The 24,221-nt window shown below is 41.7% G+C and overlaps 1 protein-coding gene across 1 annotated transcript; it reads left to right on the top strand.

The window, feature by feature from the left end:
- Nucleotides 1-9,198: 9,198 nt before the first annotated feature.
- On the top strand, nucleotides 9,199-22,277 carry LOC118801307. The gene is given in 5 exon segments (XM_036561560.1): nucleotides 9,199-9,495; nucleotides 9,497-9,591; nucleotides 13,345-16,258; nucleotides 16,302-18,936; nucleotides 21,556-22,277. Coding segments are annotated over 5 exon segments (5,952 nt in total). The 5' UTR covers nucleotides 9,199-9,222; the 3' UTR covers nucleotides 21,591-22,277.
- Nucleotides 22,278-24,221: the final 1,944 nt, after the last annotated feature.

Below are 24,221 nucleotides of genomic sequence, written 5' to 3'. Positions count from 1 at the left end.
CAATAACCAACAAACTGTCAGGTTAGGGTACAGCAGGACTGGAATAAACCATCTGGAAGGGTTCAGGACAGGTTATGAGAGCGATCAGGTAAAGTGGGACACTCTGGATATGTAATGTTTAAGCCAATTCAAATGAAACACAGAAATATAAAAGAGCACTAATGGAACTAATGAAACCAAGAGAACTTTACTGGTGACTGACTGCAAAAAAGTGTCCCACTTTACCTGAACTCGCTCTATTCACTCACTTTTTTCCTCCTCCTCCTCTTCTTCCTCCCTGCTCCCTCCCTCCCCTCCACATCCACCCCCCTCCCTCCCTTCCCACCCCACCGGAATGACGAGCGCAGCGCGTGCTTAGCAGCAGAGCCCTCGCTCGCTCGTTCGCTCGCTCGCGCGCGGTTGCCGGCCCGTTGTAGGCATGCTCAGCTCCAGTCCCTTGCAGTGGCAGCCGCCCGCTCGCTCGCAGCAGCAGCAGCAGCGACGCCGCGGCGCACGCGAAGCGCCACTGGCCGCGCACAACGAGGCAGCAGGTAAGGCGGAGCGCGAGCGCGGGCTGGAGCCGTAGCCGGAGAGCCGCAGCCCCGGCCTGCTGCACGCGCACGGCTTCTATTTCCTTCATGTTTTTTTCCTTACTAGGGAGCGGTGGCAGTGTGTGTGTGTGTGTGTGTGTGTGTGTTTGCAGCTCAACACACACACATACACGCATAGGGTGCACGCGCGCGCAAACGCAGACCCCGGCAGCGAGGCATCTGCATCTGCAGATTTTTTCGTGGAAGGGGAGGAGGGGGTGGGGGGGGGGCTTTAACTTGCAAGCTGAGGAGGGGTTGGTGAGGAAAGGTGGTGTTGGTGGTGGAGGGGGTGGAAAAATAACCGTTAACAGTTCGCCCGCGTGCAGTTCGTTCGTTTAGGCGTCTAGGCCGAGTACGTGTTTATGTTCGCGGTCGACGTGGGCAATATTGCAAAAAAAGAGAAAAACTGATATAGCAGCATGATTGGCTGGCGCACGAGCCGTCCGTTTGCTGACATTTTTTTTTCTGTTACCCCACACACACACACACACACACACACACACACACCTCCACGAAGCTGAGCTGAAGTTGCCTTCTTTTTTTACGAATTTTCCCGTTCCACCTTAAATGCCAGGCGCCAGAATGTAACCGCTGCAGCAATTAAGGTGGAACGGGAAAATCGAAAAAACAGAAGCTGGCGAATAGGAAGCACCACTTCAGCCTCGTCCCACCTCCTCCTTCCCGACCCCACCAGCCAATCCCACCACCACCTTGCTTGGCTTGCTTGATTTTTTGGCCCCTGCTGCACCTGCGGCGTGGCGTTACGGTACGTGCTAGGCGCATCTCTCACTTTGCCCGTGCCCCAACGAGCGTGCGTGTGCGTGTGTGTGTGTGTGTGCGTGCGCGCGCGCGTGCGGCCTATTTTAATGTAGGTGCACCGTAGCCCACTGCAGCAGAGCGGAGCAGCGGCAGCGTAGGTCATAGCATGCTCCGTACGCACCTTTTTTCCTCTGCAAGCCGAGTGTGCGCGCGCGCGCTCGCGCATGTGTGTGTGTGGCGCAGTGGAGGGGCTTCTGTGTGCGAAAACGAGAGGTGGAAATTTCACGGGAGTGCACATTTGGAGGGGTGTGTGGGGAGGGCGCGGAGACGGGGTGTGTGTGTGGGGGGGGCAATAAAAAAAGGTAACGGAAGGCGCGTGCGTCCGGTTTTTTTTTTGGGTGTTCCTTCCTCGCTGCAAAGTTGCTGTTATGGCGACGCGCTGTTATCGTGCGTTTGAAGCGCTGAAGTGACGCTTGGCGTTGTGTTTGTGTGTGTGTGTTTTCTGACCCCCCTGTTCGCTTTGGCTCACCTGCTCGTGCTGACAAGAAGAAGCTACCTGGCTGCACTCTGCACCGGGGCCTTCCCCCTCTCCGTAGAGGCTGCATGTCTTAAAATGAATGCCTGGGCAGCTGTTGCCATGCTGCCAACTGGCCATATGCAGTTGTGCATACTGAAGCTAAAACAGCTGCTTGTAGAAGTGCCAAAGGTGATGCTTCAGTTAAACGCATGCAGTTGCAGTTCATTGTCATTGGTGTTCTCGTTTCGTCATCGCCACACCTTCAAAGTTGCTGCGATTCAAGTTGTTTGGAGGAGAGACGAGCCCACAAACTGTAACTGAAAGCGCCTAAGCAGCTTGTTATGTACCGGCACAAAAGTAAGCCATTAACAGTCTGTGCAGTCTGTGTGGCCTAAGCTGTTTCGGGCGTGGGGGTTGCTGGGTGGGGTGGGGGTGACTCTGGACTGTGTCCCGTGTCCCGCTCAGTTGATATCCTTACATTTGTTACAGCAGTGAAGCTACTGCACTCTCATATGCCATCAAGATGAGGCAGCAACACCCCTTTTTCTACCTAGCAACACCGATGTGATATCATTGACAGCAGCTGTCATGGTCATATCACACTTGGACTGTGCCTGTCTCTCCCCTCTGACTGTTATCGTTAAACAGGGAACACCACAGACGGCCGGGCCGGGGGTCCATCAGCCTGTTATAGCGTCTCACCTTGTAGCCAATCACAATGTTCAAATGTCGCTGCACAAGCATCTGAATTAGAGTAGGCCTAGTGTCATAGCAGTTCATTGTTTTTTTTTTTAAAACTGACATGCATAGCATGCACGCTATATTTATCATGAACACAGTGACATCATGATTTATTAAGTGAGTTCAGGTAAAGTGGGACACTTTTTGCCCATAAAAACAACTATATCAGCCCAGTGATAATAGTTTCAGATTGCTGCTTGATACCAATTTTGTTTATGTCAGTGCTTATCTATGGTTAAATGTGCTATGATTAGAGGTGGGCGATACGGCGAAAATTTAATATTGCGATACTTCAGGAAATTTTCATGGTACATGATATGTCATGAAATATAATTACAGACATCTGATCAGTAGGAACAGAGAAAAAAAGAACCAGTATTGCTACATTTTAAACATACTGTCAGAAACTGAATACAGTGATTTGTAGTTAATATTTGTTATACTCTGTTGCATTAAATCCTGTTAAACTGCACTAATTTTGCTCTTCATAATGAAACATGCGGTTGGTGAGTGTTCGACTGTACTGATATGTTCAGAAAAGCATATTGTATTGTGACATAATATATTACGATAACTATATATATTGTAATATTGCCCAAACCTAGCTATTAGGTTTGTTTCAATTGCTGCTGAAATAGTTTGATATTAGATTTGTGCACGTTATTGCTTATATAGTTTTATTTAAACTGCTGCTGAAATAGGTTTATATCTGTTTTGCTGAAGTTAATGCTTACATGTGGTTAAATGTGCTGCGATATTAGTATCGTTTATTATTGCTGCTGAAATAGAAATAGGCTGATATCAGTTTTGCGTAATGCTGAACTATGACTAAATGTGCTGTCTAAGCAAATAATGGATCCATTTGTTTATAAAAGGTTTATATTTTTCTTGTATTTTATATTCTCCCTAAGGCTTCACTTAGGAATTTTGTGTAGGTTTATGTACCAAAAAACAAAACTTAAATAATTAATGACTGCATCAACACTCTATAACCTCTACTTATACTTTTGAATTAAACAGTTACTGTGCCTAATTCTGATTATGTCAATGATGTCTGTTCTGATTGGCTGCCTCATTCAAAAAGCAGTCCTGGCTGAAACACTCCTTGAAACTTCACTGTGAATGGGCGGAGCTAAACTGCTGTAGGCTGAATAGGCAGATATATGCAAATGTGTTGGTTTTCGTCATGGTCTGTTTGTGCAGCTTAACCTCTATATATGGACCATATAGACTTGAGAGCAAATAGTATATTTTGGAATTTTAACAATGTTTACATTTACATACCTAACCTTTTTTTTACAGTTTATGACAATATTATATTGTATTAAGAAGCAATATTATGCACTACTATGCACTACTATATATCCTATGTATAAGATATGTACATTCACAAGATGTTCTGAATGCTATTGATTAATAGCAATAATGTGTTGGTGGTATCATGTTTTTGGTTTCCTCTAGGTTGTTTTTTCTGTTGGGTGGTAGACTCTCTCACTAGCTCAACAAATAAAGCATGAGATCACTATTTGAGAGCAAAGGGGGACCATGTGAACCCAAAGCTACGCTTCATATCTTCATATGTACTACGTTGACTAAAATGTTGTGGTGTTTCACGATAAGAATATTGTTTTGATACCTTATAAATGAACATTTGCACATGCCTGGCAGGATTATGTGTGTGGATTTGAACCACTTTTTGCAAATGCTTAGCTAACTACTTCTATTATAATTCTGACTAATTTTGATAACCGAGTTTCTGTAAGGATTAATGAATGTATATCTGTTGAAATGTGATGAAAAAATGGCAAAAAGGGAAAAAAAAATCAGATTTCAGCTGTAACTAATGAAGAACTATGGCCTTTCTTTACTGGTGCATGTTTTATTATTTAAAATAGCTGAGGGGTGGGCAATATGATGGTATTTTATCATTATCGTAACAAATTATGTCACAATACGCCTTTTGTAGATACCGTCAATATTTAAAGAACACTGACTAACTACACTTTTCTTTACAAAGAGAGCGTAATTAGGCGTAAAGAGGATTTAGTGCAGTGCAGTTTGTAAACCTTGAATAAGAATCATTGTAGTTGTATAAGTAGGCTTATAGTTAATATGATAAATTATAATATAAAATATATATAGTATTTTGTATGCGTGGCGCTACAGGTTCTATTTTGTCTGTTCCAACTAATTAAATCTCAGGAAAACTAAGATAAACTGACATCAGCATATTGTGTATCGTAAGGATGTCCTGAAGTATCGTGATATAACATTTCTGCCATATTGCCTACCCCTACTGGTACAACTGCATGCTGATGGTGACTTCTACAGGTGATTTTATTAAGGTCATCTTTATCAGATGATGTCCCAACATGTAAATTTATCAAAGAAATATATTTGAACTGTTTTTTTGGACCTATGTTAGCTAACATCAGCCTAGCCTATGTCGTGATAAAAAAAACGCGCTGTCCCTGCCTTCTCAGAGTTCTTGTCAATGCAAAAGTTAGTTTAAATATGAGCAACTCTCTCACGTTTGACCATAAATGCACTGTTTTACTGAATTGCTGTTCTGTATGTGTTCTCCGTCTTTCTGTGATGAAATGCTGCGATTACCCAGTTAGTGATTTCAGAATTTGAAGACTGGCACCATAAACGGTTAACCTGAGCGCTTACCCATGCACATCCCTATTTACATCACTTGTGTATGCCTGTAGTTGTAGCTGCAATTTGAATTACCATTAATGTAATTGTGGTTGTAGTCACTACAGTGTTGTTTTTCTCACAGCCTTACTTACAGTCTCATTAATGTTTATTAAAAGTAATGCTTAAAGTAATCCATTCCAAAGAGACACTGTCTCACAAACAGTGCATGTTCATTTTAAATTTGCTTCATGTGTTAGCCTGGTTGCAGTGTTCTGGACTATGAGCCACACACTATTTTGAGATATGAACATCTGGCTTTGAGAAGAAATCACAAACAGAATGAGAGTCTGTGCAGAGGTCATACAGAGGGCGTGTGCGCATGCTTGTGTGTGTGCGCGTGTTGGAGGACTGCAATGTGCAGAGACATTATGCTGGTTCCTGCTTAGTTAATGTAAGTCTCAGCTGAAGCCCCCAGCATAGCTTCCGGTATTTCACCCTACGCTGCAATTTCAGCCTCACTGCATAGCAGTCATCAAATCATCTCGGAGAATAGCTGTGGAAAAATAAAGGAATATATTCAGCGAGGAGAGAAAAGGACACAAGTAAACACACATGCAAATGAAAAGTATTTGCAGGGTGCCAGGCAAGGTCATTGTCATTAGCATCGTCTCGGCCAAGTTCAAGGTCACGTTGAGGTCGTTGCCAGGCTCGAAGGTTACAACTTGAACAAACACAGGATTAGGGTGTTGTTGTGTTATTGTAGGTAACCATGGAAACTCAGCTAGAGCAAACTCCTGCAGTTTAACCCAGCAGCGGCAGGCAATGCAGCTCTGGAACTGACGCCCAGTGTTTAGCAGCTACTAAAGCCTACTGAAAATGTTGGCTACATGGGCATTTTCTTTTCCATGTATCTTTATGCCTTTTCAGCATTTAACAGTTCAGTACTGGCCATAAGAAATGGATGATGTCACCCATCAGTTTTTAATAATGTTTAATATATCACTAAGTAGTTTATCAGTTTATCATTTCAATGCCAAGAGTAACGGGGCAACCTTGACTTAGACTTTTAAAGAGAAAGTTATCAAACCCAAGCATGGCCCACATTATTAAGCTTATCAAAGTAAGAATGCTGATCTAAGATCCGACCTTATTAGTCTATCAGTCCATAGCCTATTCAGTGCTTGTAAAAGACATAAACTGACCCCAGATTAACATTTTTACTCTGCAAAATTTCATAAATATGTGCTGTTGTTTGAGCGTTTTTCTGAACGAGTGTGGGAATGCGGGATTTCTGACATGCCAGATGTATTTTGTAGGCATGCACTGAAATGGGAATTTTATACTGAAACTGATATTTGATATTTTTCATGTACGTCTGCCGTTGTCATGACGTTAACATTTATAACATAGAAATTGGGAATAGATCCATCTGGATTAGCATTACAGAGAAATATAACATTTAGTTCTATATGGTTATAAATGAGTGGTGCAGTGGGTTGTGCTTTCGCCTCACAGCAGTGATTCCTCGGCCAGGCAACCAGGGTCCTTTCTGTGTGGAGTTTGCATGTTCTTCCTGTGTCTGTGTGGGCTTCCTTCCACAGTCCAAAGACAGGCCAATTAGAGATGTTAAACTGCCCCTAGATGTGAATGTATATGTCTGTTTGTCTGCCCTGTGATGGACTGGTGGCCTGTCCAGAGTGTTTTGTGCCTTTTAATTTTTCTGTGTAATGTTTAGTCTGCAACATCTGAACTTTTCTTATTTCTAGTTATGCTACCATTCAAAAGTTTGGAATAATTGGCCATATTAACGATTTTTGTTAGTTTGTATTCAATAATAACGTATACAATGTGGATTTAAACATTACAAACTAAGCACCAAATACTAAATTTAGAGGTTTTATGCAATATTTCAAGAATTTTGTGAGCAAGACATTATTAAATGTTAAATAACATACTGTAATTATTCACATTTTTTTCAAGCTATCTGCCTTTAGAAATAAACTAAATTATGGATATTAATTTTATTATAATTCTTCATTCTGAACACACCTAAAACGACTCTTCTTTTTTTACTTACAGCTTCCTTGTGTCCTATTCATTATTGAAATCTGTGAAGTTGCACATAATTAACATTTAAAAATAATTTTTATACACTTTTCTAGTTTTAGATTATTGAAAATATTGATTCCAAACTTCTGAATGGTACTGTGTCACACCCTTAACCCTCAGGCTTTTGAAATGGAAGAACCATTATTTAACAGGTGTAATGAGCACATCCTATTTGTCTAGAGAGAAGCTGCAACACTGACATAAATCCCAGCATGTAGGCTATTGTTATTTACTTGTTATCAGTTTCTGTTTGTGGACAGTTTCCACCTGAGAAATGGCAAAAACTTGCTTTGCCAGTTAACAGCACATTTATTGTAATGTAATGTAGTCAACAGCACCTGTATAAATATTATCAAACTGTTGAGCATATGGTTTATTTGCAAAAACATCCCTTTAAATTGTTTTATTGGGATGGTTCCTAACAATGACAAGAACATAACAAGAGATTTCTTATTTCTGAAAATGTGTGCATAATTAAATAGTTACGATGTAAACAAAGTCATCTAAAGTGGTTTGATGTGAGATGCTCCATTCAAGGGAAACTTACCGAGTCAGAACTGTTCACAGTGGTGGAGACAGAAACCAGATGCCTGAAGTGTTTAAAGCTCCTGAAAGCTCCCTCACAGAAAGTTACTACATGAAATGGCTACAAATATTTTGTGTGATGTCTGAGACATTGTTTTCTGAAAGTTTTGAGATTAGCTTGTGGACTAAACATATTTCATTAAATACAATCATGGCGGAGAGGTACATGCAGGGCGTTGCGGGGCAAAACAGTACCAAATAATTTTAGATTTAACACTATTTTACCATTATCCACATTACATATGAAAACTCAGAAGACGTTTTGGTTTACTGGTGGTTGTGGATAGTAAATAAAATGGTTCTGTTTGTGTACACATTGTGACTCCTGGTTCCTGTCACCACCACTGTAAAGAAATCTGAGTCTGTAAGTTCCTCTAGAATGGAGCATTTCACATCAAAACACTCTGATTGACTTCGTTTATATCTTAGCAGCTGAATTATTTAAAATTTGAGAAATTGGTGGAATTCCTCTTTAACTAATAAAAGTTATAAAATTATGCAAATATAATACCTATGGTTTCCCAAACGCATCACATTGCACAGCAGCTTCGATATAATGATAAAAAGCGCCTCATATTTTAATATGTAAAGCCATAAACCTTAGCAGGATCTAATGAACGCATGTGTTTGCAGTAACAACTTTCAAAAAAAAGAGAGGTAAAAAAATTTACTGCCAATAGATATTGAGTTACTTAGTATTATTTATGCCCATTAATGAATTTCATTAAATCAGTTAATGCTAAAAAGCAAAAGCATGTAAGGTGCAGAGTGTAAAAAAACACAGCTGCAGTGAATCATGTCTGTGTGTTTCACTGTTGATCTGCTGCTCAAACTGATCGCATCTATGCTGACCAGTCCAGTAGAATGAAGGAAACAAACAGCGTTTTTAATCAGTTTCTCATTTGAATCGACAGTTCATTGTAGACCTATTTAATCTTTTGGGTTTTTTTTTTTTGTGCCAACAATTTTGACTTTTTTCACTTTTAGCCAAACCATTTTCAGTTAAAAATTTCCTGCAGCTGAAATTTCAGTGCATCCTTAGTTTGAACTACGTCTTCCACTGACAGTTAGAATACTCAGAACCAGTTGTCTGTTCTATTAAAGTGTAAAATTATTCTCTATTTCTCTCTCTGTCTTCAGTGATGGCCTCTGCTGAGCAGCTGAGTTCCTGCCTTCACCAGCACCGCTCCTAGGCCACACACACACTCTCACATACACACTCACACATACAGACACACACTCCTGTAACACACCCCCTTCAGGTACACCTTCATACACACGCAGACACAAGCACGCACGATGTACAGCGTGGAGGACCTGCTGATCTCTCATGGATACAAACTGCCCAGGAGTGGCCCCGCATCCTCCTCATCTGCGCCTTACGACAATCGCAACAACGAGTGTCGGCGTGACAACGTGGAGAACCGTCCTGCTGGTGGTGGAGGGGGTGGGGCCCTGAACGGTTTTGGGACAGCAGAGGGCGGAGCAGACGGGCGGACAGAAACAGGGACGGGGGCATACAGGCCAGCTCAGACTGTAAAAGCATACCCCGAAAACAACAATAACATTAATGAGGGGACATGAACGAATCCAGAGGAGGCTGGAAGTTCCTGTTGGTTTCCTTGGTGACCTGCAGCCTCTGGGAGACTCACTGGCTACTGACAGTGGGTGAGTGGGTCATGCTATGTATGCAGTAATGATGAACAGCAGTGGGATCATTCCATTTCAAAACAGTAGAGCAGAATTCCACCCATCATGGACCAGTACCTACTTTACCTGATGAGTCCTTCATTAATTAAATTAGGTGTGCTGCTGTTGGAATTAAAAAAATCCATGCAATGGCTGCAAAGTGCTCATCTAACAGTCTTTTTAACTTTTTAAATGTTTATTTGCAATTATTCTAATGTTATATAGTGTTTTTACTTGCAAAAACATTTTTACTGCCAACATAAATTGTGTTCGCAATAGGCTAATGCTGGTACACGTGAACATTTTTGCCTCTTCTAGAAAACACAGACATTTAAAGCTTGCTGCCACTGCTGTTTTCTGTTTGTAACAACTGACTGAAACCAAGTTAATGGCTCATATTCACAGTCAACAACGTATCTAGAATTTCCAGAACGACTAGATAATGTATTGTATCACTAAATTGGTCCTACTCATTGAGAATCAAAATGTGATTGGTTGATTCCTCTGTCACTTCATAATTCTGTTGGTTAATTTTACTTGTACCAGCCAATGAGAGAGCTCACTTGACTGTATCTACCTAGATACCACACCAATAAAAATCCTGATTGGACAATTTTGCATCGGGCTTTTAAAGGTTTTAACCATTTAGTTTCCAAACATAACTTGAAACAATGAAAGTATTACTCCAGTACTTGCAGAATTTAAGTACAACAAGTAAAATGATTCTATTAAGCACAAATGAACTAAAAATTACTTTAGTAATTTTAAGACTTGTACCTTTTAGTTCGCAGAAATCATCAGGCATTTTCTGAAGGCTTAAAAAATAAGATATTGGCTATGAGATTTGTGACAGGCAGTGTTACAAAATCTCTTTCTCTCTTACGTGTGAAATGACTGGCCAAATTGCTTCAGGCCAGCATTTGTGTTTGTGTCTGTCGATAATGAGTGTTTTCCTATAAAAAAAGTCCATATTTTTGTGCAAACACAAAAATAAGGCATAAAATCTACAGTGCTGGCATGTGTAGGTGTGGCAGATAGCATGCACGGTTTTAAAAGGGCGGCCGGAGTGGCCAGTATCTTCCCTAAAATCTGATTGGCCACCCCAGATGCCACTCCCAAAATTTCTGCCACATCATTGGCTTTCACCTCACTGTGGGGTGGGTGTTTATGCCTTTGAGAGGAGAGCTAGAAGAACAACGCTCCAACAACTCCGGGGTCGCATAATAACACTGCCACCCTGTCAAAACTCTCTGCCACCCGTGGAAAAATTTTGGCAGATTCTTTTTTACTAGTATTAACTATCATGAATTACCAATTATTCACACTGCAAAAATGGGATTTCAGTTGTAAGAGTTATTTTTTTAGGTTGTCTTATAACTATGAATTGCATTTGTATTTCATTATTTTGATTAGATTGCGTGCATGCCGTTGGTTGATAACAGACATGACAATTGTAAATCAACCTAGACTGAGTAGTTTAGGATTTCCTAATTTGAGATAAGCGATATTTTTTAAGTTAAAATAGGATTTCCTCCTGTGAATTTGCAATTTGTAAAAGTTTGGCATAAAGTGGCATAACTGTAAAATTCAATGCATGGTAAGGCTTTCTGCAACAATATCAGTCAAATCAACTCCTCTTGTTCCCTTTGAGAACTGTGTGCACTCTGTTGGGCTCTAATGTCTTGCCTATATGTAGCCTGTAGTCCTGTAAAGAGCAGAAAAGATTTGATCATCTTATAAATTTCACATCAGTATTTTTGTAGTCTAAATAACCAGTTGACTGATATAACTCAACAATGTCATTGTCTGTCTTCTTATGTGCTTGTGAGTCATTTTCCTAGTGAATGTTCACTCGGTAGTGAGTGTTAATATTGGCTAATGCCTTGTCTCTATGATGCCAGTAAATTTGTGGAGTCTTTTAAACCTGTAAACCATGAGTGATTTGGTTAAGGGGTGTTGTTAGCCACTTAACTATGGTAAAAGGAGTCTAATGCACAGCTCCTCGTGGCATATTGCTTTTGTAAAACGGTGACAAAATACGATAAGATACACAACTTTAGCCAGTAATTATGTATTTATTCTTAATAATAATTACAATATTAGGTCTGTATGATTACTCTTGTGTAATGCTACATCAAGTGTCTGATTTAGTAGCCACAACAAAATTGTTTGTCTTTTGTTAAAATATTCTAGTCATATTTAGCTAGTATTTGGATAAATTTGCCTATTTATACTGAAGATAAAGTTTATATAGTCTACATACACAAATTGTAAGAACTGAAACAGAACTTTGCACCTGTACTTGAAGTTAGGTAATATTTTTTGTCCCTTGTGCCAAGAGTGGGTCCTGGGAGGCTCTAATGCAAGCATAAGTTTGGACTAAAAGGGGTGTGAAAATAGCACTGCACTGGCGGCTTTACGATGGCACACCCCTTGTTGCACCCATGCCAGGTGCTATCTTTTCTGGACACCAAAAAAACAACTGAACAACAAGGAAGAAAAAATGTATTTGTGCCCAACTAAATTAGCAATATTCCACTATTAAACCACTATACGAAGCTTGTGAATGCACAAAAATAGAGCCCCATGTTTTTCTACTTGAATGCAAAGCATCTATTTCCCCTTACTTCACTTCTGCTACTCATTAAATCAATTTAACAAAATAATTTACAGTTAGCTGCTGCTTTTTCTGTGGTATTTCAGAGAAATATTGTGCACTAGATATGGCATATTGGTATCAGTCTCCATTGAGCCGATATCAACAGAAAATGCTGGATGGGATAAAAAGAATAAAAAGTAAAAAGTAAAAAGAATAATTCTGATCCGATCCTGTAACAAACATATCCTGAAATTAGCTTGCTCATTCTGTGTGATGTGATGTTGTTAGCTGTGTATTTCTGTTTGATGATCGTGACAGCCTGCTTTAAATGCTCATATTAAGTGCTTCAATAAAAAAAAAAAAATTAAAGTCAGTATTTTTTAAAGTCAAATTTTGGAACAGTATTGGCTGCGATTCAAGGCTTCACTGATGGTATCAGAAAAGAAAAAGTGGTTTCATGCCATTTTCTATACATTGTAGAATGTAAGGTATCATGTTTGTATGTTCGGATGTTAACAGTGTCAGTCAGATTGCATTTTTTATCTCTGTATGCACAGCACAACCTTGGCTCCATCAACAAAACTATACTTTTTGTAATTTCTGAATAGAGCAGTGTATTCTTTCTTTCTGCTACATTGTGTCATTACATTATTACATGCTCAACAGAAAAGTTGTGTATCCATAAAATTGTATTTGTGTGCCAGGGTAAATTGTATGGCACCAAACTTGTATTACTTTTATTGCTCATTTCGCAACCAGCTTGAATGAACAAAACTTGCCAGTGTATTAATTTGTGGTCAGCTAAGATAAAGAACATATATGTAATGTGGAAGCCATATCTGCTCCTAAATATAGAGTACTGGTTCCCAGTCCTAGTCCTGGAGCACGCCTGATTTATTTTTTATATATTTGCTGCTCTAACATCCTTGATACAACTAGTCAGCTGTTGAAGAGTATGTTAGGGCAGTGAAAACACTGAGTGTGAATCAGTGGTTCCTAAACCTGGTCTTAGCATACCAGGTTTAGGAACCACTGATGTTGAGTAATTGAAACTGAAAAATTTGTATGGCTAGAAACATGAGTTGTGGTTATTGCTGTACTTCAAAAATCTTTTAAACTATTTTTGTATGCAGGTTTTATGATGCCCCCAGCCTGACATTTTCTGAACATACAGAAGAACGAGATATCTCCTACTGGAGAAGGAGAGGGCAGGACTTCAGTGCCCTGTTGGATTACGGTGATCCTAGGGAGCTGCGTGTGTCTGGAGGGCTATGGAGAGGCCCAGTGCTGGCTGCAGAGGAACTGAGGGCTGAAAGGCCATTGGCACGATGGGAGGAAGGGTCATGGATGCGAGAGCCCATAGACTCAGGCCCAGAGACTCTGCGGGTAACTGGGGAGAGGAAATGCCAGAGCCTAGGCACAGAGGAGTGGCGCCCTGCGGTGGGTCTGGGTCGGCAGTTGTCTGATGGGGAGGCTGAACGCTGGTCTCAGGAACAGCAGCACCGTCTGCGGCCTGCAGAAAGTAATGTACCTGCTACGGTCAGGATGAAGTCTCAGTCACTGCCCCGTGTTCTCTCTCCAGAAGATCCACAATACAGAGAACTTCCCCAAGCAGGTGCCACAAGCCAGGCCCCTACTCAGAGAAACAACAGCTCTGTGCCATATGGTCGTTATCATAGTGAATGGCCAATGGGGGAGCGGTGGAGTGGTCAGTCTCATGGTCAAGGTCCTGTTGCACTTGTGCCAAAGCCACGATTCAGTCGCCCTGTAAAGCCCCCATCTTATGAGACTCACCAGCAGAACAGGGGGAGCTGGGAAACACTCTCCTCTGAACCAGTTTCCAAACCTAGAGATCGGTCGGTTTGTTATTCTCAGAGCTTTGAACCATTAAGAGACAGGTCTGGATGTTATTCTCAGAGTGCAGAACCCTTAAGAGATCGGTCCATTTGTTTTTCACAGAGTGCAGAGCCTCTAAGAGACCGCATGGTGAGCCACTCTCAAAGTGCTGAACCACTACGAGATCGATTTATCAGTCACTCGCAAAGTGCAGACTTGTTAAGAGACCGCTTTATAACCCACTCTCACAGTGCCGATCTGTTAAGGGACAGATCACTTTGTTATTCTCAGAGCTCAGAACTACTCAGAGACAGGTCCATCTGTTACTCACAAAGTGCAGAGCTACTGAGACCAGAGGCATATAGGGCAGATTTGCTTTATCAGGAATTGACTGGTATGGAGCCCCCTGGATACATCCCACCCCCCTCTTACAGAAGATTTCCGCCTCCCAGGGGTGGACAGATTTTCCGTGCTGACTCTGCCCTTGTCCGATGGAAACGAGAACCAGTAAGTGCCGAGATGGGGGAGTGGTTTTCTAGAACAGCCGGATTGTCATGGTCAGAACGCCGGGAAGACAGGAGCATGGCAGTAGTCCCCAGAAGGCCAGTGCATCCAGGACCTGTTGTACCAAATCGGCCAGGGCACGTGCAGTATGTCCCGTTTGATGACCCACGCATCAGGCACATCTCAGGGGGGCCAAGTGGAAACTCACTCACAGACGCAGACAAGATCCGTCACGTCAACAAAGAGCTTCCCTGCGCTGCAGCTTTAGGACAATCCACACATGATAGTGCCTTCCTCCCTACCCAGGGGCCGAGCACGGACACTCACAAACCAGCTCTCAGTGAACATGAGAATGCTAGTCGATGGCACAGGGGGTTGAACAAAGGCAGCGAAAGTGTAGCACCAGACCAGAGCTTTTCCAAGTTCCCCACAACCTTTCAGACCAGGCCCTCACAACCAGTCATCAAAGTTGACAGAAGTGCAGACCAGCCGGTTAGGGTAGACAGAATTCCAGACCAGGGTCAAGTCAAGGTAGAGAGGGTAACAGAACAGGTTAAAGTGGACAGAGCTGCAGAACAGGGCAAAGTAGACAAAATCACAGACCAAGTGAAGCCAGACAGAGTTGCAGACCAAGTCAAAGTTGAAAGACTTACAGAAGTTAAGCCAGACAGATTTACAGACAAGCAGATTAAAACAGACAGAATGCCAGAACAAACTAAAATAGATAGGATTCCAGACCAGGTTAAAACAGAAAGATACTCTGAAAAACAAACTAAAATGGATGTGAAAGCTGAAAGAATTCCAGACAAGCCACTCAAAGCTGACAGGATTTTAGATAAGCCAAGTAAAGTAGATAGAGTGCCAGACAAGCAAGTGAAAGTAGACAGAATTCCAGAAAAATTAAAAGCAGACAAAATGGCAGAAAAACAGAGTAAATCAGATAAATTAACTGAAAAGCTGATTAAGTCAGAGAAACAGACAAAAGCAGATCTAAGTATGGAGCAGATAAAAACTGAAAAAGTCTCTGAGAAACAGACAAAGGCAGACAAATCCATGGACAAAGGTTCCTCAGAGAGTGTTTCCACAGCAAAAACAGAACCGACCCAGGAGCCTGAGAAAAAGAGTGTGAAAAAGAAATTAAGTGAGACTATTTTCTGCTTGGTGTCTGTCCCCCTTTCACAGTCTAGTGGCAAGTCCAGAGATCAAAACAACAATGAAGAGAAAGAACCGGATTCCCCTCCAATTCCTCCACCTCCTCCACCAAGCTCCTCCAGTGAGAACAGCAACACCCTTGGCTCCCTGCCAAACCAAAGCCTCAAAAGCACATCCACCACCTCCACTGACTTGGAACTACAAGCACTCACACTTGGCAGTGCGTCCAGTAGCATAGTCACAAGAAGAGCTCATCGCAGGAGGAACTCTCGTACTAGGATCATTAAACCAAATCCCCATGATGAGCTTAGACGGTATTCTGGTGCTTGGCCAGGGGACCAGTATCGTGACCAGGAAACCCAGACTAGCCCTGAACTTGCAAAGAGTGCTCAACATCCGGGTCCTGATAAAATGGAAGCACAAACCTTGCCTGCAGTCCCAGAAGCAGAGGTCCCTGCAGAAAGTGGATCAGGAGCTCCAGGTGCTGCAGGGGCTACAGGATCTACAGGGGGCACAGGAGCCCCAGGAGCTCCAGGAGCTCCAGCAGTTCCAGGAGTTACTGGAGTTCCAGGAGCTACAGGGGCCACAGGGCCCACAGGGCCTACAGGGCCTACAGGGCGGTAAAGGGACCACAGGGGCATCTGGCGCGGCTGGGGCAACAGACCCGAGTACTCCCTATGGGTATCCCATGAAAGGTCAGAAAAGCCTAAAACCATCCAGCAACAGCGCCTTTTCAAGGACAGGTACCTTCAAGAGCACAGGTTCACACAGACCTCCACTACACCCTCCTCCACACCCTCCACCCCCACCTCCAAACCAACCACCATCTCAGCCTCCACCACCACCCCCAACACAGCCCCCAGCCAAGTCACCACCTTTGGACCAGGCTGAAAATGCAAAGTCATCTGCTGGCCCTAACCCAGAGGCTTTCGGTCAATTCCTGCTGAAGCCAGTGACCCGACGGTCCTGGGACGCCATTGAGGAGCTGGAGTCTATTAATAAAGAATTGCAAGAACAAGCAAGTAAACGTCCTACTGTGGACCAGTGCATTGAAGATCTTAATGAGGCCTACAAAGACATCCTGGAGCTCAGCACTGCCAGCAATAACCTTACCAACCGCTCCTCCATGCAAATCCCTGACCGCATCAAAGCCAGACTGTCCAGTGAACCCCTGGGAATTTCTGCTACTACACTTCGGCCCAGCCTGGTCCCAGGGAGTGACCCAGAATACAGGGAGGTTAAGAGTGCCTTTTCCCGACCATCAACTGGGAAGAGTGTTAGCTTCAGTAAACAGCTAAGGGAGGAGATTTGTCCTGCACCTCCTCCACCAGACACAGGTTTCAGAGATTACAAAACAGTAATGTCCCAGATAACTCACCGCAAAGCCTGTAGATCAGTGAAGTTGGACCTCCTGACTTCTAAGGAAACTCCAGTCAAAGATGACAGTTTGGCTGCACTAACTTCCTCCACTTCGTCCATGGGAGCTGAGGTCCCATGGGCGGACAGGCAGCCCATGCAAGATGCCTCTACTCTAACCAGCCCCCCAGACTATGAGCACATATGTCAAACGCTCCAAATGGCCCGTGATTCTGGGGCCATCAGCCGAGGGGCTTCTGTAAAATCCAAACCAGGTAGTGCTATGAGCATTGACACCCCACAGCATGTGGCCATGCCTGGTGTGTCTACAGTAGATTCAGAGCAGCCATGCTGTTCCTTAGCATTAGATAATGAAAAACAGGTAAGACAGGAGCCAATCTCTCTATTCAGGGAAGAGAGAAGCTCAGGCTTTAGGCGGGTAACAAGCCAGAGTACCAAATTCCTTGGAAACAGGGGAATGCTGAGTAGTATGGCAACTGGCAAGTCAGTAGGAGACAAAACAGGTTTAGAGGCAAACCCTGAAGTACCAGCTGACTGGCAGATGCAGCTGTCATTAGCTGAGAAGCATATTGCTACCCTTATCACAGGGGAAGAGTCCAAACATGGGACAGCCGATGACATAGATGAAATGAGCAAGGTTGATAGAGCAGAGGGCATTCCTGCCAGTGAGTTAGTAGAAGATCAAGCAAACAAGACAGTGCAAGTAGACAGCCTTGTCACTTGTGAAGAAAGGGATACACAAATAGAGACGCAAGAGAGTGAACCAACACAAGGGGCTGAAAGTCAGCTGCCTATAGAAATAATGAATGATGGTGATAATACAAAGGAAAATATACAGATAGATTCAGAAAAGACTGATCAGGAAGACCCAATGATTAAAGGCACAAAGGTGCAAGAGCAAACCGAGGAGGGTGACCCAGGAGAGCCCAAGAAAGAATCTAGTGTTACTTTAAGATCTAACAAGGCTGCAATGTGGACTCATTCAGGTCTGGATCCAGGGCTACTGCCAGAATTTCCTCCTGATCACCTACCCCTGTCTGTGTTATCTTATCCAAATCGTAGGTTATCTTTAGGGTCGGATTGGGAGAGAGGTGGCTGGGAAGGAGAAAGGTGGAACAGTGGGGGTGGCTGGGCAAGAGAGAGGCGGTCCCTTGATGCTGAAAGGCAGGACTTAGATGGGGACAGGTGGGCTTTAGATGGCGATAGGCAACAAACCAGTGGTGAAAAGAGGGGTCTGGGTGGTTGGCGTGGGTGTGGAATTGACAGGCAGGGTGCTGATGACTTAGACTGGGATTTAGACATTGGTAAGCGACATACGGACACAGGGGATAAGGAGCAGAGTGTGGATGCAACAAAATGGAACGTAAAGCAAACACAGGATCAAAGTGAAGATCAAAGTAGTGCTCCTTCTAACAAAAACTTAGATGGGGACAAACATAACACTCCAGATAAGGGAGAAGTTCGAGGTGCTGAAGTAGATCCAGGAGTCAAAGAGGTGCAGGCCTCAAGTTTAGGAAGACGGGGCCGTGGACTTTCTCAGCGAATTGAAGCCCTGCATGATCGTTTTATGGCCCCACCTGGACATGGGTCAGAGGAGAGACTTGCCCGAATGAGGGAGGTGGACACTGTCTCTCGCATGAGACGCCTTAGCCTCCGTAGCACAGACTCATGGGATGGACTATACGGGGTGAGCTTTGTGACTAGAGCTGAAGAGGTGGGGAGGGATGATGAACAGTCCCTTCCTTCCTCCCAGGAGCTTCCAAACGCAGCAGAGAAGGTGGAGAGTGAAAGCAGTGTGCCCTGTACAGACAGCAGTGAGCCTGGTGAAACACAAGATAACCAGCCAATCACAACAGGTACAGTTTTTACAAGCTCTAGCAACTATTTGAGATACCTACAAATATGGCTTTGAAAACATAGTTGATACTGTATTTTTCACACCCCTACGTCATTTTCAAACTGTATAATATTGGTCATACATGGTTATTGTTTTGTTTAACAATGTTTTTTGCTTGTGACTTTCAGTCAGTGTTTTTCAGACGTTCTGACTAGTGCACTAATGAAGTGCATATAAACTGATTAGCCAAAATCGTCATAAGTCATTGGTAGTGTAAGATCTTTCCAAAGTCTTGACACACTTGGATGACTGAGGGATACAAATGGTATGAAAGTGTTGCTGTTGAGTTAACTAGGAAATTCATACACCATCCTTGTGGTGATGAATTTTCCCTATTTCCTGTGACAAGCTTTTTACAGTCATCATACGTTCCCTTACTACATACCCATACATACCCTTACTCTTATACACTTGATTAAATTCATCCAGTAATTATCAAGCCAATAAAGAGCTGATTAAAATTGAAAATGCAAAAATGTGTAGTACATGGGATCCTCAGGACTGTGATTTAGGACCTCTGCTCTGGAACCCAATTCTTCTACAAGACATCCCATAATTGATTGTTTTGGTGATGAAAGGCTGACAACTGTTAACATCTTCCTTGCTATTTTCAGCTGGATTGAGATTTGGTATCTGAGAAGCATCAAGGAGAGAATGGCATATGCAACAAATCATTCTGTGGCTACTTTTGGAACCATTTCTATCAAGGCAGAAACGTTTTATAACAGTCTTTCTAGGTGCCACTATATAGTAGCTGTATAAGGTGTCTATAGTCTGGTCTATTCATTGCTTAGTCAGCCCTGTATTGAAGTAGAATTGGGCAATATGGCAAATTGGAAAAGACAAAGTAGTGCCACCTTTTAAAAATCCTATTAAAGCCTATGTATGATTTATACTCAACAGTTCACACACTGCACTGCAATAAGTCAAATTTAACAAGTCTAATTACGCTCTTTTGTAATCAAACGTGCACTTGTGTACACTGATATGTTTTTTTGAGGACTGATGATATCCATAATCTACTCAGAAAAGTATATTGTGACATAATTTATTACAATATTGATAAATATCATCATATTGCCCACCTATACACTGAGCACCTGTTTTGGTATCTCAAATGTTTAAACAGGATAATGTTTGAACTGAAATGAAACAAAGACACATTTACTTGCTATTAGAGAAGAATCACAATCAAATAAGTGGTTGATATATACAGTCTCTTTCTAATATTAATGCATTGTTTAGGATAAAAGGAGAATTCCACTGATTTTTCAAAATTCCTGTATAATTCCTTGTGATGTAAATATTTACATGTAAACAAGTCATTCAGAGTGGTTTGATGTGAATTAGTGCATTGTAGAGAAACTGACTCAGAATTCTTTACAGTGGTGGTGATAGGACCCAGAGGTCACAATGTCTGCAACATAAATAAAGCCAAATTTTTCACTACCCAAAACCACCAGTGAACCTGTACATGTGTTTGTTTACTATTTTGCCTTAAACATCCTGGGAAGTTTATATCCAGCCATAATCTGACAAACCTGTTCCAGCTAATTAACTTCTTCAGAAGTTCTTGATTGGCTGGAACTGATAACAACACTTACGTAAGGACTGCTTTGATAAGTGGGAGGCAGCATGTTAGATGCTTGTTGGAAATAAACTTGGCAGAAAAGCAGATCTCCAGGAGAAGGATTAGTGACCACTGTTTTAGAGGCATTTAATACTTAAAATGTCTGGTTCTGTGAATAATTCTAGCTCAGTAAGTTTCTCTAGAATGGTGCATTTTACATCAAAACACTCTGAATGATTCTGTTATAGTAATAGTCGTATTGTGAAGAAGTGTTAAAAAAAATTAGTGGAATTCCCCTTTAAAATGTTGTCTGAGTGATGATACAGGATAACCACTAGAGGGAGCAGTACTCTTGCAGTTGTGATTTCAACCTAAATTCTGAGAGGGGATTGCAGGGGTTTACTGACTAGTTTTCATATGTTTTCAGACTATTAACACATTACAAAATCAACAATCATATAGGTTTTTAAGTTTTCCTTTAGGATGTACATTTGTATGCAAAAGTCTGGGTGCCAATGTTCAAGTTACATTTTGTTGATTTTCAAAGTGAAATAAGTTAACACACCCTCTACAGAGAACACACTTCTACACGTTTAAATGCAGGTACTGTTTATTTGCTGAATTTAACAAATTGGGGAAATAATAAAACATAAAATGTAGGCTGCTACGTTTTATGTTTTATTATTTTCAGTGTTAAACTCAAATAAATAGAATAAATAAATTATGCACTAAAATTTGCCAAAAAATGCCATATTTAGGTTTGTTCTCTGAGTGTTGACTTAGAAAATCAAAACATATAAAATGACCAGGGGTGCCCAAACTTTTACATACAACTGTACTTCAAAGGAATGTATTAATTAGGGCTGTGTATTGGCAAGAACCTGGCAATATGGATCATGGTACAGGGACTGCTATTCAATATATTTCGATGTACTGCGATACTGTAAGCAAGGCAACACCCCAAGGCTCTACACCCCAAGTATTAATGGCTTTTTTATTGCGTTTCAGAGTCACAGGAGCCCACCGAGGTGGAGAAGTCATAGCTGATTGCCAGAAGTCAAAGGTCACTGGGTCAGGAGTCATCCATTGCCACTAAGGGCCAGCTTCCAACACTGTGACCTGGCTGTCTGTTAAATGCCTTCATTTTCATATGCCGCTCACACAAAAATACAAAGACACACATACGCACATACACTGACAGACGCAGTTCATGCACTAAATAATTGCATAATGCATATGCAGACACGTTAACATGTAAACAAACTCACGCAAACATGAATTCATCGTCATGTATGCACATTCTTACATGCGTTCAAATACAAACACACACACATATAAAATGGCCTTCTCCGACAAGAGCATTGTGTATCAACTCCACCCCACCTCCGCTCTGATCCAGCTCTGCTGGATTTCTTAATGTTGCTGCTCCACTGCCAGAAGGAGGCAAGTCTCAACCATTCCTACCTTCCACATCCTCCCTCACACAGTGCGTTTTATTTCTATCCCTTAACGTCTGATGGGGTCTGTAAAACTCAAGCATTCCCTGTGGCCCAGTTTTCTCTACACGAAATGTAATATATCGCAAGTTTATTACAATATAATCTATATTATAATATAGCCCTGCTATATATTCCATTTTCCTATGGGCCAGACCCTTTAAAGGGATAGTTTAGCCAAATAATGTTAAATGGGAATTCCACCAAATTTTCATAATTTCTGCATAATTTCAAATGTTGAGGTGTAAACAAAGTCATTCAGAGTGGTTTGATGTGAAATGGTGCTTTGCAGAGCGGCATACCAACTCAGATTTCTTTGCAGTGGTGATATGAACCAGGGGTTGTAATGTGTACAACAAATATAGCCACTTTATTTATTATCCAGCATAACCAGTGAACCTTCATGTCTGATAAGTTTGTATATGTGATGTTCATGATGCTAAAGTAGGGGAAAAGCAAAGAACTATTTTGCCTTACAAGACTCATCTCCACCATAAATGTTTTTTATAAATACATTTAAGGCCAAAATTTTATCTTAGACGATGTCTTAGTCATCAGGCAGTGTCTTCTTTACCATTTTGTATAATAACTTTCTGGGAGGGAGCTTTTAGACACATTAAACTCTTCAGACATTAGGTTCTTATCACCACCTCAGTGAACCATTCTCTCAGTAAATTTATCCATAATGGACTTCCTCACATCAAATCACTCTGAATGACTTTTACATCTTCAATATCTAATTATGCAAATATAAAAAAAAGTGAAATTCCTCTTTACCTTTCATGAAAACTTGCAACCTTAGCTTGTATTAATTATTACCCACATTAGCATTGTTTGGTTGAATTATCCCTTTAATACTAAACCTGCATGTGTAAAATTCATTCTTATGTCTTATTGTGTCTAAAACATTTCAGACACTTGTCTCCGTTAACGACCCCCACAACAAAATAATGCCAGACCTCGTCAGCCTGTTCATGTTGGGAAGCCTCCTCCCCTGTCCTCCCCCTCCAAAGTTAAGTTGGGAGTGAGTCGTAGCGGCACCTGTCCTCTTTCCCCCAGTGCTTCTCTTCTGCTGACATGGAACTTTTGTCAATTGTCGGAACTTGTGGTCTCTTCGTAGTCCAGTGTAAGTCAGTTCGTCTGTTTGGACATGAATGTTCCGTCGGCGCTTTTACATGTTCATGTTTTGTTTTCATTTGATTTGAAACCAGTGTTCGCAGACTTTACAGGACTGTTTGCATTCCTTTCTTATTTTAAGCATTGCCTGAGCTGTTTAATTCCAAAAACAAGAGCTCCATCTCAGATGGGCAGCTGGAACTATAGTAGCAAGTGAAGATCAGTGGCTCAAGAACTGTTTTCCTTTACCACTCAAATTGATCAAAGAAGCTCATTGCTTTTTTTTATCCACAGTGCCCTAATACCAGAACTTTTTCAGCACACTGTAACATATGTCCCTGAGAGCTACAGTACATGCTGTGGTGATTAAAATGGTAGATGTATTATAGATTAAATAGAAGCCTGGGTAGGATGAGCATTTTAGAATTTGATGAGAAGCACCTTGTGAATGGAAGGTTATCAGATATTTTATTTTGCTAAAATCAAAGATAATTCGAGCTACGGAGTGGCCTTTTTTTGAGAACACACCAGTAATGATAAGCCTATGTGGAGCCACCAACACAATGTTTGATATGTTCCATATCAAAATGTTTATGAATGTTTGTACGATATGTCAAGTATCTTAAATGCCATTGATTGACCCAGGTTTGGGGAATTTTTTTTCAGGCAAAGACTTTAAAAACAGGGTCCAGATATGAACACATATATTAATTCCTGAATTCAACGCGGTGTCTCTGTCCCCCCCACCCCTTCGGTAACTCCCGAGAGCAATAAATGCTTACAAGTGTTTGCGATGAAACAGATAAACATGTACAGATTTTTAGGACTTTAAGTAGGGAAAACGTCAATAGGACATGATTTGAAAAGATACAAAACATTAAAAAACATAATGTGATATCATTACAATGCATACCATTTTGCTAATAGTGGTCCCAGAGACAGCAAACGTTTGATAGCATACGGCACGATATTGTATGGTACGGTAAGGTGATAGTGTATGATAGCTAGAGCAATATTGTCCAACATGACGCTCGGTGGCTGTAGAATATGTGAGAACCAGGA

This window comes from Colossoma macropomum, unplaced genomic scaffold (assembly GCF_904425465.1).
Source record: "Colossoma macropomum unplaced genomic scaffold, Colossoma_macropomum, whole genome shotgun sequence".
NCBI classification, from domain to species: Eukaryota; Metazoa; Chordata; class Actinopteri; order Characiformes; family Serrasalmidae; genus Colossoma; species Colossoma macropomum.
Note: the sequence above shows the minus strand (reverse complement) of the source record. Positions and strands in the feature narration are given on the sequence as shown.